The sequence below is a fragment of the Pseudozyma flocculosa genome, assembly GCF_000417875.1.
Source record: "Pseudozyma flocculosa PF-1 unplaced genomic scaffold scaffold00005, whole genome shotgun sequence".
Taxonomy (NCBI): Eukaryota; Fungi; Basidiomycota; class Ustilaginomycetes; order Ustilaginales; family Ustilaginaceae; genus Pseudozyma; species Pseudozyma flocculosa.
The window spans coordinates 118842-136557 of record NW_006920873.1 but is presented as its reverse complement, the minus strand read 5'-3'; the positions used below and the strand labels follow the sequence as shown (position 1 = coordinate 136557).

Here is a 17716-nt window from a genome sequence, read left to right as displayed (position 1 = left end):
CGTCCCCTTCGCCGTGCGTTTGACTAGATGCGGCACGGCGCCGCTCGTATCGACGTGGTATCGCACTAGCTCTTAGAAGGTAGAAAGAGGGTGACGCATCGTAATCGCTAGACATCCTCCTCCCCTCACCTCTGCTCTCCATCTCCATCTCTACCGCCTCTCCCAAACGAACAATCTAGATAGAAACGTCGCCGTGTCCCCTACTCCGTCTCTGATCGTCGCCATCGACCTTGACAGTTGAAGGATGGTCTTGAACGATGGTCAAGGTCGGTCTCGTCGAGGTCGCATCGGATCAGATGAGGTTGCCCTCCCGGACATGGGGCAGGGGCGAAGCGGCGCCGCTGCTGTGCGACGACGAGCCTGCCCTTGGACCCGAGCTGCTGCCACCCTGTTCCTGCGACGGTGGTGTGCGCTCGGCTATCCCGTCCCCCCCACCGCTGCCGCTGCCGCCGCCGCCGCCGCCGCCGCCGCCGATGGGCCGGATCGACGACGACGACGGGGTCCGCGAGGGTAAAAGGGCGAGTCGACGCGTCTGGTCCATTTCCAGCTCCATCATCTCTAGCACGGTCCGGAGCGTACCTTTGAAAGGCCGAGACGGTAGTAGCGTGAAAAGGGGGCGAGAGAACGAAGCGAGGTGTGTCAGCGTTGTGCCGGCTGCCCAAAGAGACGCCAAGGCTGAGAGAGGAAGGAGGCCGATTGAAACACTCACGTTTCTCCCATTCGAACCAGACGACGGCGCTGTAGAGCATCGTCGTTCCCGCCCAGCCCGCCACGACGCCAAGGAGGACGAGGAGCGGATTGACCCCGGACAGAGGCTGGAAGATGCTCGCGACGACCGAGGTGACCGCAACGCCGAGCGCAGCGGCGAACACGCCAAAGTGGCTGCGCTGCGTGCGCCGCGATCCGGCATGCCCACCCGCCAGAGCCTGCATGGCGGCAGCCAGCGTCGTCTGAATGCTCTTGGCGCGGCTCGTCGTGATCGCCACATCGCTCGAGGACGGTGCGACGCCGTGCTTGTGCGTGTGCTTGGCCGACGAGGAAGACGCTGCTGGTGGTGGTGGGAGAATGTCGAGGATGGACTCGACTCCAAAGTGGTCCGACAAGCTGATGCCCTCGAGCGCCGGCGAGGGCTCGGTGAAGACGACGCGACTCGCCGTGCACTGCAGCCTGCCCCTGGTCGACTCGCTCGCTTCGTAGGCCAGCGTCGACGCGGCTGCCGGCACCGACGAAGGGTGCACGTCGTTGCTCGGTTCGACGACTTCCGGACCGCGGTAGAGGATGTAGTCGAGGCGCTTGCCTGCTCCGCGCTGGGCTCTCGCGTCGAGCTTCTTGCCCGCCGTCCACGAGTTGAGCGGCGAGTCGCACGTGACGCCGAGGTCGACGAGGGCGCGTTCGGGGTCGATGGCGGTGCGACCCGATCTTGCGCCGCTGCCGGTAGCAGAGGGCGGCAGCTCGGTGGCGAACGGGTCTGCGCCCGGCCGAGAATCGGCCCAGCTGTCAAACAAGCCGCCGACGTCCCTAAGGAGGCGTAGGCAGAGGGCGGGCGGGGTCGAGTTGAGGTCGCCGCAGACGATCGTGTGCCTGTTGCGTTTTGCGCTGTTCCTGGCGTTGGTGGCGAGCTCGTAGGCCTGGGTGATGCGGTGGGCCCTGCGGCTCTCGGGCCCGTCCTCTCCGCCCGCGGCGACAAAGTGGGTGTTCCACACGTCGACCAGGCCGAGCTCGGGGTGGTGGACGGTGATGGCGCCGCACGCCTTGCCGACAAACCAGTCCCCTTGCTGAACGTGGATGGGCAGACCGTTGAGGCTGTAGGGATGAGTGCGCGTCTCGAGGATGGGCCAGCGTGAGAGGATGGCAAGGCCGCTGCCAAAGGCGCCCGAGAGGAAGAACTTGGTGTGCGGATACCGGCTCGAGAGGAGGGCCTGGAGCTGGCGCCAGTCGACCGACTCGTACCAGATTTCCTGAAGGCATACAAAATCGTACGTGGGCGTTGAGGGCGAGTGGAGACGCAATGCAATCTGCCGTATCCGCTCGAAACGCAGCTTGGAAATGTACTTGAGGCCCCATACGTTGAGCGTCAGGATGCGAAGCTGGGCCGTCGAGGCCTTGGTCCCGGGGGTTGGCGGCGGCGGTGACGCAGAGGACGTCGACATGGCGTCGAACAATCAGCGATGAGCGGCGAAGGACAGCACGAGGAAAGGACGAGCGGTCGATGAACGAAGATGGAGGTGGTGGAAGAAGAAGAGAAGAAGAAGAAGAAGAAGAAGGCGGCCAGGTCCGTCTGAGAGGCCCGGCTGCCAGCGTCAACCTCGAGCGGCAGCGGCGCCCGGGGCCGGCGGTGCACGGGCCGCCGGCTCTTGGCGTCACCCTCCACCTGCCTACATAGCTGCAGCGACCCGAGCTTCTCCTCGACCTTCGTCGACCCGTATCCCCTCGCTCTCGAGGTCATACCATGCACTTTGCCATGGTCGACGCACGCACAGCAAGTTCCCGAGTCGGGTCGATTCGAGCCTATTATCGAGTACATACACGCACGAGATGGGGCCAAAGCGGACGATGCGTCGGTGCGTCGGGTCCACACCGCAACGTCTCCTCGCTTGCTTGCCCTTCGCTTTTTTGGTTGTGAGCAGCTCCCTCGGCCGCTTCCCACCTTCACACCACCGCCTCCTCGGCATCCTCGTGGTCCCCATCGATGTCATCGCTATCCCAGGAGCCGTTCCCGCTGTCCGCGGCGCTGCCCGCGTTGCGGTTCCGCGAGGCCAGCGAGGCATGCCTCGGCCGGCGGGTTCGCGCAAAGTCAAACGACTGGATGTGGGGCCGCGAGTCAAAGTCGATGTCGACGCAGAAAGCCGCCGTGCCGTCCATCTGGACGCAGCTCGACTCGTACAGCGCCGTCACCCAGACGTCGTGGTCCGGCGCCACAAAGCTGTTGTAGTTGAGGTAGAGGCTGCACGGAGGACCCCGGCCGGCAGCACGCTCGACGGCGTCGTCGGCCGGAGCCGGTCCGCCGTCGCCCGGATCGCTTGCAACCACGGGCGCGGGCCGCTCCAGATCGACGAACATCGGTTGCAGCTGCGAGGCAAGGGTGGAAGAGGGCGGAGAGCAGCAGGATTAGCAGCGTCCCCCTCTGTCGAGGTTCGCTCAGAGGCGCGGTGTCAGACCGACAATGCACGCTTGCGCTCGACTCACATTGACGCAGAAGGCCTTGCCGTCGTGCACGGCCATCAGCGAAGGCGGAGAGACGTCCCAGAGCTGCTCGCGGCTGTTCCATGCTAGCGGGTCCCGCTCCAAGTCGAACTCCACCGACACGTAGCGAGGGTCGACGCCCATCACAAGATCGCGGAAGAGGAGCTCGTCGAACGCGGCGGGCGGCTTGGACGTGTCGCGGAAGAAGCTCTTGTAGTCCCTCAGCAGCAGGAGCGAGCCCTGGCCGAGCACCAGCAGCGTGTTGGTCTTGATGTCCGGGTGGATGGCGCCCCAGCACTGGTACGGCTTCATAAAGACTTGGGCGTCGTTCATGCGGTTCGACGACGACTGCCACGCGCCCGGGGGCATCGGCACCCACTTTGCCTGGCTGAACGTCCAATCGCGGAAGACGGCTTCGCCTCTCGTCGTCCTCCACGTCGAGGGCCCCGCTCTGCCCTTTTCGAAATGCTCGCCGAGGTTCCACGCCATGCGCGACGTGGCACGCGAGAAGACCGAGACGTTCTTGGCGCCGTCGCCGATGAGAAACACGTACTCGTCGTCAAAGTCGATGTAGTTGATGTTGCCGTCGCCGTGAGGCGAGGCCGAGATGTCGATGGTCTGGAACAGGCGCCGCTCGGGCACGTTCCACAGCAGCACGGCGCCGTCGCGGGTGGCGGCGGCCAGCACGGGGAATTGGAAGCGGTACGCCCGGATCGCGCGGGGCGACGTGAGGCGAGCGTGCGGCAGGTAGCGCCCGCGCTCGGGAGCCTTGCCGCCGAGCTCGTCACGGCTCGAGATCCTCTCGCTCTTCCACACCTCGAAGTGGTCGAGGTCGATGCGGTCAAAGATCATGTAGCCCTCGGAGAACTCGAGATGCGGATGCTGCCTCGTCTGGTGCGGCGCGAGGTGCCACAGGATCTCAAAAGTGTGGGCGTCGTAGACGGTGACGCCGCCTTCACACCCGGTGCAGATGATTGTCTTTTCGATGGGGTCCAGCTTGAACCTCCAGACGTCGGGAGAAGCTCCGTTTGGCGAGTCTGGGAAGCGCCTCGCCGTCTTTGGCCGCAGGCGGGGCACCTCCGAGTCGGCAGCGAGGCGACCTTGTTCTCCCTGGTCTCCGGGACCGACGGCCGCTTTTTTGCCGGCCCAGTTGCACTCGAGCTTCCAAAGGAGGCAGCAGAACTGTCGGAAGTTGCGGCAATTGTCAAAGGCTCGGGTGACGCTCCTGGAGCGGTGCGTGTCGATGGCACGCTCAAGCTCCGTAGAAGCGTCCAAGGTGCCCTCTTCTGGCGATTCCGGTATCTCCCTGAGTGTGCCGGCGGCGACCGTCAATCGAGGGTGGGAGGGACCTTGGTGGTAGCCCAGGCGTAGGGCGACCCTCCTCCATAGCTGGCTGTCCTGGACCAGTCCCGACCAGGACCGAGAGACGCAGGAGGCCTGCGTGAGGGTATACGGGTCGAGGAAGGAGAGGAGGTGGAGTGCGGTCTCGTACGGCAGGCACTGTACGGGGTCGACCATGTTGGGCTGTTGAGAGCCCGAAGGAGGGGGGGGAGGGGGAGGTACAGGGTTGGACGACTACGGCGCGCGCATCTCCTCTGACAATGGTGAGATTCGCCAGGCTGTCCGTGTGTCGGTGGAAGTAGGTGAAGAGATCGAAGGCAGATGGAGAGCTGCGAGAGCTGAGAGAGATTCGAGAGGTGCCGATGGCGATGGCCGGAAGCAGAAGCAGGCGATATGACAAGTGGGCGGTGCGGATGGGTGATGGTCGTCGGGAGGGAAGCCGAAGCACCGCCCCGAGATCGAGACCAAAAAAAGTGGAGGCGAGCCCCGGCCATCGGCGCTGTCGCCGTTCGGCCAGCCAGCCGACCCTTCCCACCCCGCTGGCTCGGGTCGAGCCGATGGCCTGCTGGCCGCCCCGCCAACCCCTATCCGCCCACGGCAATCCACGTCGCGCTCCTCTGTCCTGGAGAGCTTCGCTCAGACGGCACCGGCACACATGCGGCGGCTGCGCTGCTACCCGCACGGCCGCAGAGTGAGTGAAGAGGTATCGATGGGGTTCGTCAAGAGGAACCGGGCTTGGGTATCATCAGGCGATGCTGGTAGAACTGGCCATCGGGAGAGGCGATCAAGCGACGACGCCCTCAGTCGCTGCGTCGGGTCCTGGCCGAAGACCTCGTCTGCTGCGTCTGCGTCTCGGAGCTTGCCGCCGCGTTGCTGACGGCGTAGTTGAGGTAGCCGGGCAGCGGGTTGGCCTTGACGACGGTCCTCTTGCGTGCCTCCCTGTACTCCTCTTCCTCCTTGGCTTCCCTCTCCCTCCTCGCCTTTTCGCGCTCGGCCTCGATGAGCGCTTCCTTGCGCCGCCTCTTGTCTTCCCACCTCTGTCTCTCGGCCAGCCTCGCATCGACGCTGGACACGAACGGCACTGCCACCGTCTTTTGCTTCTTTGGAGACCTCGCACCGCGGTCCGCCGCCAGCGACGACGCCGCCACCCTCTTCTTCTTTTGCCTGGTCAGCTCCTGCTGCCGCGCCTCTTCCAGCTCGGCTTGCAGCCGCTCTTCTTCCTCCCTCTCCAGCTCCTGCTTGCGCTTCCGCATCCATTCGGGGATCGGGTTCGCCTTGTACGCCGCCTTTCGCTTCCGCTCCTCTTCCTGCTTTTCGAGGCGCTGCCGGGCGATCGTGGCGTGCTGCGCTCCTCGTGCGTCCGTCGAGAGCTGGAAACCGGCCGCTTCCAGCGACGTGATGGGCACCAGCTCGCCGTTGGCCATCTGCCGGAACTTGCCGCCGATGACCGTCGTCGGGACTGCCGGTGGGGCCACCAGCGACTTGCGGTTCCGCAGGACGCGGCCCCCAGGGGCAGCGCTGGATGCGCTCGCGCCAGTCGAGTCCTTGTCGCTGGTTGCGCTCTGACTCGGGGCAACTGGCGGCGTGGCTTGCACCTTCCGGCCTGTCACTGCCGGAATCCTGGCTGTGACGGAGGGTGCCGCGGACGCCGCCTTGCGAGCCTGGGCGACGGCGCTCCTCTGCACGGCAGCCTCTTTCTTTGCCACGGCCGTCGTCGGGATGGTCAGAGATGGCCGCAACGGCTTCCTGGTCGTCGCCTTGGGCTTGAACGGCTTCGGCTCCGTCGCTGGCGCCCCCGTCGGATCTCGCGGTGAGCTCTCTCCCTTGAGGCTGAGTCGCGCAGATCGCCGCCTCGTTGTCCGACTGGCTGCAGGAGCTTCCTGGGATGGAGGCACAGCCTCGGCAGGTGGAGAGCGTCGCTGTTGTTCGGCCAGAGTCTGAACCTCGGGCTGCTGCTCACTGGGCGTTACGGGAATCTCAACCTGGCCGTCCTCCGACTGCGTCAGGGGTGGCGTCGACGGCAGCAGCGATCTTGGGTCCGGCGATGTAGCTGCCGCTTCAACGGCAGCCTCGGCTGGCATCTCGATCGGCACTGCGCTTGACGCTAGCTCTTCCTTGCTCTTCGTGCTGAGGCCCAGCCGTCTGCGCCGCTCCTCGCGCGGCTCTGCGGCGGCGACCAGCGAGACCCTCGAGCCGCGCCTGGTGGGTAGCTTGGTGGGCGAAGTAGAAGGCTGCCGCGACTGCGCCTTTGCAATCCTTCTCTTTGGCGAGACCGAAGCACGCTGCTTTTCGTCGCCAGCAGAGGGTGCAAGCGTCGGCTCCAGCGCCGCCGAAGTCGGCATGGGCCCACTGCCACCCACGTCCTTGTCCGAAGAGAAGATCGAGCTCGAAAGAGCGTCTGACGATGACGAAGAGGCGAGTCTCGATGCTTCGCGAGACGAAGACGGTTTCCGGGGCACTGAGCTGCGAGATGTCTTGACGGACGACTGAGTGACGCTAGCCGTGCCCTGCGAAGGTGGTTTCTGGGGATCGGAGAGGTGCAACGCGGGCAGGGCAGGGACAAGGGAATCAGCCGCCGCCCGAGAAGCTCGAAAATATTGCCTGTTGGCACCTACGGAGATCAGCGACGCTTTCTTTGACGCCTTCGTTGGCGGACCGGCAACATCTTCTGCGGCAGGTCTTTTCGCGGCCTGGGCCGAAGACGTCAGGATCGGCTGCGTCGATGCAGGCTCCGGGACGGGCTGGATGACTTCAGGAATCGGCTCGACATCCTCCCTCGACGGCAGGGCAGCAGACGGCCTGGCCTTTCTGGGGCTCCTGCTGCGGCTTCGACCTCGGCCAAGCTGGACAAAGGGGGCGATATTCTCGTGCTCCGCCGAGTCTTCTTGCAGGCTGGACAGCTCCGACAGCTTAGATCGGGAGGGGCGTAAGGAGCTCGACTTCGAGCCGTCGCCGCTGCTGCTCGCCGTGCTTGACTTTAGCGCATTCTGATCCAGCTGAGCTGTCTCCCAGGCGGCAAGGCGCTCGAGTTCGCTGGTATCGAGGTCGACGAGGAAGGTGTCATCTCCCGGCGTGGCGGTGGGCACCTCTGATATCCGGCGCAGGTCGGTGGTGAAGTAGAAGTTCTTGAGCGGCGATGCGCCTGTCCTTGGCGGCTGCCTCGCGCTCTTCCTGGGCGACGAGTTCGAGGAGGCGTTGGTGGCCTTGGCGGGTGATTTGGTGAGGGTATTGGAGACGTCGCCGAGGCTGGTGTCCATCAGTGCGCTATCGTCGGCCGACAGAGCCGGAACGTTGAAGCCGGGCGAGGCCGGGACGGTTGCCTTCTTTCGACAGCTGAGCTGGCGTCGGCTGCTGCTCTGTGGAGTGCGCCGGGCTGCTGCTCCGGCTGATGGCGAGTCGTCGTCCTGCCCGCCGCCGCCGCTGTCGACAAAGTAGCGCAGCGAAAGGTCGCCCGTGAAGGCGTCCATCTTGGCCGGCATGTCGGTCGGAGGGTGGTGGTTGGGCGTGGACGGTGCACGCGGTGCGATGAATCAAAGGCTGATGTCGAGATCGTGGTCGAGGTCGAGCGCTGCGAGAGTGTGTGGGTGCGCGTGAGAGGGAGAGGGAGAGGGCGAGGGCCGAGACCAACACTTCGCCCACGCCCGAAAATCAACACCTGCCTGGCCTGGGCTGGCTGTCGGCTGCCGCGCCCTTTGGCGGGTCGCCTCACGTGCGAGCGCTTGGCTGGAAATTGCGGGGGAGCAGCGGGCGGCAACTCGGGCAGCCCGCCGTCGGTCAGGGGCCGGGCCAGGCAAGCAAGCAAGCAAGCGGGTGGAGGCCGAGGCCCCTCCGCCTCGCCTGCAATCAGCCTGGCCTGGCCTAGCCCGAGCCCCCGTGAGCAACCTTGTCGGCTAGGCTTGCCGTGCACGTTGGCCCTTGCTTGCTTGCTTGCTTGCTTGTCTGCTCGAGCCTCTTGGCCAGCCCCAGCCTGCTCTCCTCGCCGGCCCCTCGTTGGCGAGTCTTATCAGCACCACCCCCGCTCACTCGCACCACCACCACCACCTACACACCCACTCCCTTTGCAACTATCACCATTATCGTCAGCTAGTTTCAACCCTCACCCTTCTCTCCTTCAAGCAAGCTGTCACCCAGAAGCGTCTTTACCCCTCGACGACGACCCGACCCGACCCGACCAGACCATGACCCGCAGCGCCGCCTTGGCCCTCGGTGCGCTGCTGCTCGGTCTCTGCCTCGCCGCCTCGACCGCCGCCGCCGCCGCGCAGCTGCCCTTCAAGGCCGACCCGCTCCAGGCGCGCCCGGCGTCGTGCCTCAGCTGCTCTGGCTGCTCGACCGACCCGTGCCAGACCAACACGCCCGGCGGCCTCCTCCTCCTCACCAACTTCTGGGACTACAGCCCCGCAACGGGCCCCGATGACGTCTGGACTCTACACGGCGTCTGGCCCGATCGATGTTCTGGGGGCTATGATGCGTCGTGTGACTCGAGCCGCAACCATGGCGACATTGCGGGCATCTTGCGCGGGGCCAATGCCACCGATGTGCTCGACTACATGAACCAGTACTGGCTGGACATCCGGGGCAACGACAACTCGTTCTGGGTGAGTGGGGCGGGCGAGACCGGCTGGCGACTCGCGCTGCTGTGCGTTGCGGCTGAGCACCTCACCTCCCCACGTCTCTGCCGGGCTTGCTGGGCTGGCAGTCGCACGAGTGGAACAAGCACGGTACGTGCGTGTCGACGCTGGTGCCGTCGTGCTACGAGGCCTACACGCCCAACCAGGAGGTGGTCGACTTTTTCCGTACGGCGACGGAGCTGCACCGGCGGTACTCGACGTACGACGCGCTGGCCGAGGCGGGCATCGTCCCGAGCGCGACCAAGACGTACGCGCTGGCCGAGCTGCAGGCGGCCGTCGAGGCAAAATACGGCCACGGCGCGTCGTTCCGGTGCCGCGGCGCCAACCTCAACGAGGCGTGGTATTACTTTTTCACAGAGGGGCGCAGCACGAGCGCGGATGCGTTTGTGCAGACGGCGCCGCTGGCCAAGGACAATGGCTGCCCGCGGACGGGCATCCGGTACCTGCCCAAGTGAGGCGGCGGGCAGCGAGGCGAGGCGAGGCGAGGCGAGGCGGCCGACTGTGTGCGGAGAGAGAGAGAGTGATGCTGTAGAGGTCGCCGTGTATGCCAAACGATGCCGCAAAACGAGTAGGTCGTTGCGGAGCTGCAGTTTGCACGTTGGGGCTGTCCGTGTTGGTGTGTATGTGTGTGTGCGTTGAATGGGCTGGCAAATCGTCGAAGCCAGGATGGTGGTGGCAGGGAGTCGGGACGATGCCGTCGAGGATCGTTTCGTTGGCCGCGGCGGGCGAGGTGGAGGTTGGGGCCGAGGTTTGGGCGCGCGGTCTGGGTTTCGCTCGGCTTTATGCCGAAGGGCAAGCCAGGCTGACGTGCGATTTCCCCGCTCGAGTTTGGGGGGCAGGCCGAAGCACGCTGAGAAGATCTGGCCAGGTGGTGTCCCTGGCCTCGCCTCTCCCTCTGCTCGCCTCTCCCTCTGCTCGCCTCTCGACCACCACCTCGGCTTACCCGCTAAACCACCTTGCCTCGCCGCCATGTCGACGCAACCACCCACTCGCGGCAATGCCGCCGCCAACGACGAAGTGCCGCTCGACAGGAGCAAGTTGGACTACTCGGTCTACCTCGTCACGGGACGCGAGCTGCTCCCTCCGGGTGTGGACTTCTTCGACAGCCTCGAGCGCTCCCTCCGAGACGGCCACGTCGGCATGGTTCAGATCCGAGAAAAGGATGCAGAGACGGGCCACTTTCTCGAAATCGCAAAGAGGGCCCTCGACATCTGCGACAAGGTTTGTGCTGCTCGCCGACTGCCAACCCCTGCCGCACCGACTGGCCTGCTGCTAACCCGCACACACGTCTACTCGACCCCTCCTTCTCCCCTTCCCGGCGCGCCAGTACAACGTCACGATGCTCATCAACGACAACCTCACCGTCGCCCTCTCGCTGCCGGCGCGTGTCGGCCTGCACATCGGGCAGGACGACATCCCCGTCGCCCAGGCGCGTCGCCTCCTCGGCCCAAACCGCCTCCTTGGCATCTCGGTCAAGAGCGTCCAGCAGGCCCTCGACGCCAAGCGATCTGGCGCAGACTACGCCGGCGTCGGACCGTGCTACGGCACCCAGTCCAAAAAGGGCATCACCGCCGACAAGGTCATCGGACCAAGGGGCGCACGCGAGATCGTCGAGGTCCTGGGCGCCGGCGCCAGCGGTGGCGGGTCCGAGACGAGGATGCCCTGCGTCCTCATCGGCGGCCTCAACCAAAAGACGGCGGCCAGGACCCTGTTTGGCGCCACCTCGTCGACCAACGCCCCCGACGGCATCGCCGTCATCTCGGCCATTGTCGCCAGGGTCGACTCGGACGTCGCCGCGCGGGAGCTGGGCGAGATTGTGTCGCGCTTCAAGCTCGGTCTCGCCGCATCCCGCTCGTCGTCCTCGTTGCCGTCGGAGTCGGGCTCGGCCCTGCTCTATTCCGCCTTTGCGCCGCACCCGTCCCTGCTTCCGCCCTCATCGCCGACAGACGCAGCGTTCTACGTCGACCGCGCCGCCTCGCTCCTCTCGACGCTGCGGAGCTCGCCCACGGGTCCGCCGCTGATCCAGACGATCACGTCGCACGTGTCGTCGACGCTCTCGGCCAACATCGCGCTCGCCTTTTCCGCGAGCCCCATCATGAGCCACGAGGCCGAAGAGGCCGAGGAGCTGAGCGGCGCCGTCGGCGGGCTCGTGCTCAACATTGGCACCATTGGCCCGCCCAGCCGTGCCGGCATGAAGGTGGCGGGCGCGGCGGCCAACCGTGGCGGCAAGCCCGTCGTCCTCGACCCTGTTGGATGCGGTGCGACGAATTTCCGAAAGGAGGTCGTCAACGGTGAGTGGGCCAGGGGATGCAGCCGTCTTTGAGCCGCCGTTGCACGGAACAGCTCGTGACCCCGTTCCCCGTCTTTCTTTTCTTCGCCCTACCCTGGAACCAATCGCGCTCGCACAGAGATCCTCAACCACACGCAAGTCACGCTGCTGAAGGGCAACGCCGCGGAGCTGTCATCGATCTCGGGCAGCGCCGAAGTGGCCGCGCGAGGCGTGGATTCGGGGTCCGGACAGCTGTCGGATCCCGTCGCCCTGGTGCGCACCCTTGCCTCGCGGGAGCGGTGCCTGGTGCTGCTGAGCGGCAAGACGGACTACCTCTCGGATGGGCAGCGCGTCGTGGCCTGCGATAATGGGCACGAGCTGCTCGGCAGGATCACGGGGAGCGGCTGCGCCCTGGGCGTCATGCTCGCCGTTGCGCTCGCCTCTTGTGTCCATCCCCGCGTCGCTGTCGATGCTGCATCGCCAGAGGATGGGGAGAGTGGGGGCGGGCTGGGGAAACTGATGGTCAACCACCAGGAGGATCTATTCGTCGGTGCCTTGATGGCGTAAGTCGCAGGAACCCCTTGCCTCCCCCACCTCTCAACACGGTTGCAGAGTTTACTGACCCTTTCCCCCTCCCTCTCTCGCTCCCCTCCCTCCTCGGCACCCAGCCTGCTGAGCATGACCATCGCATCCGAACAGGCCGCCGCCCGTCCCGACGTCCGGGGACCGGGATCCTTCATCCCGGCCCTCATCGACGAGATCGCCAGCATCTCGCCCGACGACATCAAAAAGGCCGCGCGGATCAAGGTCGTCGCGTAACCTACCACCATGCCCACACCATTGCAGCGCACGATAGACCCGAATAACCCCTCCCCTCAGTCGTCATATCTCTAAAGAGACCGCTCTCGATTTGCCATCCTCCAAGGATGAATACCTAAGGAAACGTCTACGACGACACAAAGCCAGTGTGGCGCTATACTGCGCACGTACACGGCTACTGAATCTCGCCCTTTTCCCTGGCCTCCAAAAAGTCGCGGTGGAGCTTCGACTGCTTGTCCCAGTCCTTTTCGAGGTTCTTCCTCCTCTTCTTTGCCAGTTCCTTGCCCTCGCCATCGAGGGTGGGCAGGCCGCGCTCGTCCCACGCCGTGAATTCGGCATCGCCGACGTGCGGCGGTCGGAAGAGGTCGGTGGGCGCGATACGTCCCCGCTCGAGGTTCTCGAGCCGCTTGAGCCGCGCCTGCTCGGCCGCGGCCGCCTTGCGCGCCTGCTTTTCCGCCGCTGCTTGTTCCCGCTCCGCCTTGGCGGCCCTTAGCTGCTCGGCGGGTACTAGCTTGACGAGCGCCTTGCCATCTGCAGGTAGGTAGGGGAGAGCGGGGCGGACAGGAAGGGCAAAGGAAGTTTGTCAGGACGAGAAAAAGGGGGCGTGGTCAGCTCATCCAGTCCGTTGGGGCAGCATTGGGGTCGGACTTGGATCGGCAGCGCAACCCACCCTCAGTGTCCTCGAGCGCGACGCCGAGGTCGACCAGGTCATTGTCGCGCAGCGCGTCGGCGAGCTTGAGGATGTCGCCGGCCGACGCGCCGCTGCGGGCGAGCTGGCGGATGCTGTCGCGGAACGAGCTGAGCACGCGCAGGTAGGGCATCAGCACCTCGTCGCGGTCGGCGGCGCCTGCGCCCTCGCCCGACGCGGCGTCGCCCCAGCCGAGCGCGTCACTGGCCGCTGGCCCTTCGCCGAGGCCGAGCATCTTGAGCATGTCGCCCACGTAGCGCGCCACGGCCTCGAGGACGCCGACGTTGACGTCGGTCCGCCTAGCCTTGCTCTTTTCGTACACGTTGGCCTTGCTGACGAGGTCCAGCAGCACCTCCATGCCCCGCGGCGTGTCAAACGAGTCGCACATGGCCTCGCGGAACGCGCGCTGCGCCTCGTCGAGCGAGGCCATGAGCGCCTTTTCGGCCTGCTCGTAGTGGTGCTGCCCGTCCGAGTAGGCGGCACCAAGCGCGCGCCGCTCCGACGCCTTGGCGCGGACGCCGGCGAAGAAGTTGTTGAACGTGCTCTCGGCGTTCTTGACCTCGCCGAGCGCGCTCGCCTTGAAGTCCATGCGCGAGCTCCACGGCTGCAGCAGGAAGCTCATGCGCAGCTGCCGCGCCGTGAAGCGCTCGAGGGCCTCGTCGATCGAGATGAAGTTTTTGAGCGACTTGGACATCTTGAGGCCCTCGATGTGCAGGTGGCCCGTATGGAGGAAGTAGTTTACCCACTGGCGGCAGTCGTGGTGGGCCTCGCTCTGGGCAATCTCGTTGTCGTGGTGCGGGAACATGAGGTCGACGCCGCCCGAGTGGACGTCCATCGTGGTGCCCAGCACTTCGCTCGCCATGACCGAGCACTCGATGTGCCAGCCCGGCCGACCGGGCCCCCACGGCGACGGCCACGCGGGCTCGCCGGGCTTGGACGACTTCCACAGCGCAAAGTCCGAGGCGGCGCGCTTGCCGACGGTGGCGGCGGCCGATGTCGAGAGCGACCCCTCGCCCTCCTCGAGCAGCTCCTTGTTGCCCTTGGACCACGGCTGCAGCTTGGCGTAGCTGTGGCAGAAGTCGCCGTCGACGTCGCCGCGGGCCTTTGCGCCGTCAAAGGCGCGCGTGTCGAACCAGACATTCTTCTTGCCCTCGTCGGCGCCCTCGGCGTAGCCGTAGCCGTTGGCGACGATGCGCTCGACGAAGGCGACAATCTCGGGCACGTACTCGCTGACGCGGGTGAGGGTGGTGGGCGGCTCGACGTGGAGGCGCTTCATGTCGTTGAAGAACTCGGCCTCCCAGAAGGCGGCCAGGTCGCGGAAGACGGCAGGGTCGGTGACGGTGTGGCCGAGCGCCTTGTCGAGGTGGAGGCTGAGGACGTCTTCGGAGGCGTCGATCAGGTCCTTTGCCTGCTGTTTCGAGGCGTCGCCGGCGCCGAGGGCCATTGCTGCGGCGATCTGGGCGTTTCTCGACTTTTCGAGGGCGGCGAACCACATGGCGAACTTGGGCTCCTTTTCCGAGGCCTGCTTGAGCCATGCGGCATCCTGCCTGAGGCGCGCGACCTCCTCGAAGCCGGCCTCGCCCGCCCTAGCCTTTTCCGCGGTGGCGGCGAGGCCGCCCTGTCGCTCCTGGGGCGGGAGCGGGGGCGCAAACTGCTCGACGTTCTTTGCAAAGTAGGCGGACCAGGCCTCCTGGACGGTCTGGAGGAGGGGTTGGGAGAGGGTGGGATGCTGTGCGCGGAACGTCTTTACGAGGTGAGCCTGCCTGGCGCGGACAATGATTTTGTCGTCGATGTCGGTGATGTTCATGACAAAGTGGACGTCGTAGGCGAGGTAGTCTCGGAGGATGCGGCGGATAATGTCCTGAGTGACGTAGTTTCTCGCGTGTCCCATGTGGCTAGCGTCGTATACGGTGGGCCCGCAGTTGTACCAGGCGACGGAGCGACCTTTTGTGGGCACAAAGGGCGTCTTTGTGCGTGTGAGGCTGTTGTAGACCTTGAGCTGGGGCTCTGGGACGGCCTTTGCGGGCACTTGCCATTGCGGCTGTGCGACGCGGGTGGGCGTGGAAGAGGACGAGGCGTCGGGTGCGGCGGCCATGGTGGCAGGTGACGATAGTGCGATGGTGCGATTCTGGGTGCGGTGGGGTGAGGAGCGGGCGAGGGAGCGGGAGACAGAGAGGGATAGGGGTACGATGCGGCGAAGAGAGAGGGACGAGGATGTATATAAGCACAGTGACATGCGCCGCCGCCGCCGTGTAGGATGATAGAAGGAGGGTTTCCGAGAGAGAGGGATGGCGGTGGTGATGAGGGAGTCAGACGGGCCGGCACGGGTTGGTGAGGAGCGAGAGGAGGAGGAGGGGGAGGGGGGATGGAGTCACGAAGAAGAGACGGTGGTCTGCCCTCTGAGAGCTGGCTGGCGCTGGCTGGCAGGCCAACCAACCACCTGCTGGCCAGAGAAAAGCGGCGAGGGTGGAAAGTGTTGGTTGCGAGGGGCTCCTCTCGTCCGAGTCTGACACTACTCTCTCGGTTTGACAGGCAGGGTCCTCTGCGCACAGGCCTGGCCGCTACCCGACTACTTTGGGGGATTGCGCCTTTGGGGGCGGCTGACGCTCCTTGAGCCGGCCTGCCTCCTGCCTCGACGCGGCTGTCGATCTTGGCGTCACTTCTCTTCTCTTCTCTCTCGTCATTCCATCACCTCAAACTCCCGTCTTCTTCATCCTCGAAAGCCCACCATGGCTGCCGCCGTCGCACCTTCGGCCAGCCGCCATGCTAGCGCCACCTCGTCGCCAGACCCGCAGGCCGCAGCAGCAGCAGCCGCCACCGACGCTCCCCTCCCATCCCCTTGGGACGGCCTCGAGACCTCAATCCTCACAGACCTCGCAAAGCGCGGCCTCCTCTCCACTCTCGACTCGATAAAGGAGGCAAAAACCCTCATCCTCGATCCCTCTCTCGCAGGACCCCTCGGCCTCGTCGCAGACGTGCAGAGCCTCAAGCACCACGGCGTCGAACGCATGTTCTGGCTCGAAAACCATTCACCCGCCTTTGTACCAAAGACGTCGACCTCCGCGTCCGCAGCAGCAGCAGCAGCAGCAGCATCGGTCAACGCACACGGACACCCTTACTCCCTCAAGGCCATCAACGCGCCCACACGCTCCGTCGTCTACATCTGCCGACCAGAGATACGATGGATGTCGGCCATTGCTGGTAAGTCGCCTGCCGCGCCGACCCACCCCCTTCCTCTGCCGTGCCCTCCTCACATCCCGCCCTTTCTACACGCGGACTCAATTAGCCCGTTCCTCGAAGCGCACCGCGCCGCTGCTCGGCCGCGTCGAGCGGCGGCGCCTGCCACACGCACAATCGAGGATCGGGTCAGTCTATGTCCGAAGATCGACCATCTGGCCGGGATTTTTAGTACCCGGCCACCCTGCTGCGATGCTCCTCTGCCCGTCGCTGCTCTGCACAGCTCGTCGGCCGTCGGACTCCCCGCGAGCCTCGACCCGGCCTACGACGGGCGGGCGCATCGTCGCACGGGCACACTCTCCTTTCCTCGCGAAGTCATTATGCCGCGCTCGGACGCCCAGCTGACGCGTCTGCTTCCCGCTACCCTCGTCCCGACCAAGAACACATCCGGGCCGACCGCGCCGCCCGACCCTCGTCGCCCCTTCAGCACACCTACACCGTCACATTTGTGCCGCACCGGACAGAGCCCTGCCTGCAGTTTCTCGACCGCGAGGCCGTCCTCTCGGACATATCGCTGCTCGACTTCGGCCTCGAGTTTGTGCCGCTGGAAAAGGACGTGATCAGCCTCGAGGAGGACACGGCGTGGAAGCGCATCTACGCCGACGGCGACCACACGTCCATCTTCCGCTCGGCCCAGGCGCTCATGACGATGCAGCACGCCTACGGCCTCTTTCCGCGCATCATTGGCAAGGGCAACCTCGCCAGGAGGCTCGCCGACCTCTTGATCCGGCAGCGCCGCGAGCACCTCGCCTCGGACCCCACCAACCCTTCGCTCACCACGCCTTCGACGTCGATCGACAGCCTCATCATCATCGACCGATCCGTCGACCTCGCCACGCCCCTCTGCACCCAGCTCACCTACGAGGGCCTGGTCGACGAGGTCGTCGGCATCCGCAACGCCCACGTCGAGGTCGACCCGGCGCTGCTGACAGGCACCAACCAGCCCGCGCCGCCCCACCCCTCGCAACCCTCCGGGAGCGGCACGCCGCTGCAGATGACGTCGGCGCCCAAGAAGCGCAAGCACCGCCTCGACAGCACCACCGACCTCCTCTTTGCCGAGATCCGCGACCTCAACTTTGCCGTCGTCGGCGAGAAGCTGCATCGCGCCGCCAAGCGGCTCAACGAGGACTACGAGGGTCGCCACCAGGCCAAGACTGTCTCACAGATCCGCGCATTCGTCGGCAAGCTCGGCGGGCTGCAGAACGAGCACGCCTCGCTGAGGCTCCATACGGGCCTGACGGAGAAGATCATGCAGTTCACCGGCCGCGAAGAGTTCAACCGCATGCTCGAGATCCAGCAGAACCTCGTCGCCGGGCTCGACATGAACGCGCAGCAGCAGGGCATCGAGGACATGGTCAACGAGGAGAGGAGCCTCGTGGCCGTGCTGCGACTGCTGTGCCTCAGCAGCATCGTTGGGCCAGGCGCGGGTGGTATCAAGGCCAAGAACCTCGAATTTGTCAAGCGCGAGATCCTCCAGACGTACGGCTACCAGTACCTCGCGCTACTGCTCACGCTGCAAAAGGTGGGCCTGCTCAGCCGCGCGGCGAGCGG

At 65.6% G+C, this 17716-nt stretch overlaps 7 protein-coding genes across 7 annotated transcripts in view; 3 read left to right on the top strand and 4 right to left on the bottom strand.

Moving 5' to 3' along the window:
• Window positions 1–292: 292 nt before the first annotated feature.
• On the bottom strand, window positions 293–2150 carry PFL1_01884 (uncharacterized protein; the record flags this gene model as incomplete). Its single annotated transcript, XM_007879396.1, has 2 exons — window positions 293–579; window positions 710–2150. The coding sequence occupies 2 exons, from the start codon at window positions 2148–2150 to the stop codon at window positions 293–295; spliced, it is 1728 nt and encodes a 575-aa protein (XP_007877587.1).
• Window positions 2151–2649: 499 nt separating this feature from the next.
• Window positions 2650–4701, bottom strand: PFL1_01883 (uncharacterized protein; the record flags this gene model as incomplete). The annotated part of the gene is made up of 2 exons (XM_007879395.1): window positions 2650–3069; window positions 3187–4701. The coding sequence occupies 2 exons, from the start codon at window positions 4699–4701 to the stop codon at window positions 2650–2652; spliced, it is 1935 nt and encodes a 644-aa protein (XP_007877586.1).
• A 623-nt stretch (window positions 4702–5324) lies between these two features.
• Window positions 5325–8003, bottom strand: PFL1_01882 (uncharacterized protein; the record flags this gene model as incomplete). The annotated part of the gene is made up of 2 exons (XM_007879394.1): window positions 5325–7046; window positions 7140–8003. 2 exons carry the CDS (start codon window positions 8001–8003, stop codon window positions 5325–5327), a joined length of 2586 nt encoding a protein of 861 aa, XP_007877585.1.
• A 699-nt stretch (window positions 8004–8702) lies between these two features.
• PFL1_01881 (uncharacterized protein) lies at window positions 8703–9607 on the top strand (the record flags this gene model as incomplete). The annotated part of the gene is made up of 2 exons (XM_007879393.1): window positions 8703–9119; window positions 9221–9607. The coding sequence occupies 2 exons, from the start codon at window positions 8703–8705 to the stop codon at window positions 9605–9607; spliced, it is 804 nt and encodes a 267-aa protein (XP_007877584.1).
• Window positions 9608–10121: 514 nt separating this feature from the next.
• On the top strand, window positions 10122–12240 carry PFL1_01880 (uncharacterized protein; the record flags this gene model as incomplete). The annotated part of the gene is made up of 4 exons (XM_007879392.1): window positions 10122–10373; window positions 10480–11443; window positions 11561–11984; window positions 12090–12240. 4 exons carry the CDS (start codon window positions 10122–10124, stop codon window positions 12238–12240), a joined length of 1791 nt encoding a protein of 596 aa, XP_007877583.1.
• Window positions 12241–12415: 175 nt separating this feature from the next.
• On the bottom strand, window positions 12416–15023 carry PFL1_01879 (uncharacterized protein; the record flags this gene model as incomplete). Its single annotated transcript, XM_007879391.1, has 2 exons — window positions 12416–12771; window positions 12911–15023. The coding sequence occupies 2 exons, from the start codon at window positions 15021–15023 to the stop codon at window positions 12416–12418; spliced, it is 2469 nt and encodes an 822-aa protein (XP_007877582.1).
• Window positions 15024–15657: 634 nt separating this feature from the next.
• PFL1_01878 (uncharacterized protein) overlaps window positions 15658–17716 on the top strand; it is a gene marked incomplete at both ends in the record, with an annotated part of 2974 nt that continues 915 nt past the window's right edge. The window contains 2 exons of the mRNA XM_007879390.1: window positions 15658–16129; window positions 16546–17687. Coding sequence (XP_007877581.1) covers window positions 15658–16129; window positions 16546–17687 — 1614 coding nt within the window. The remainder of the gene's footprint in view (window positions 16130–16545; window positions 17688–17716) is intronic.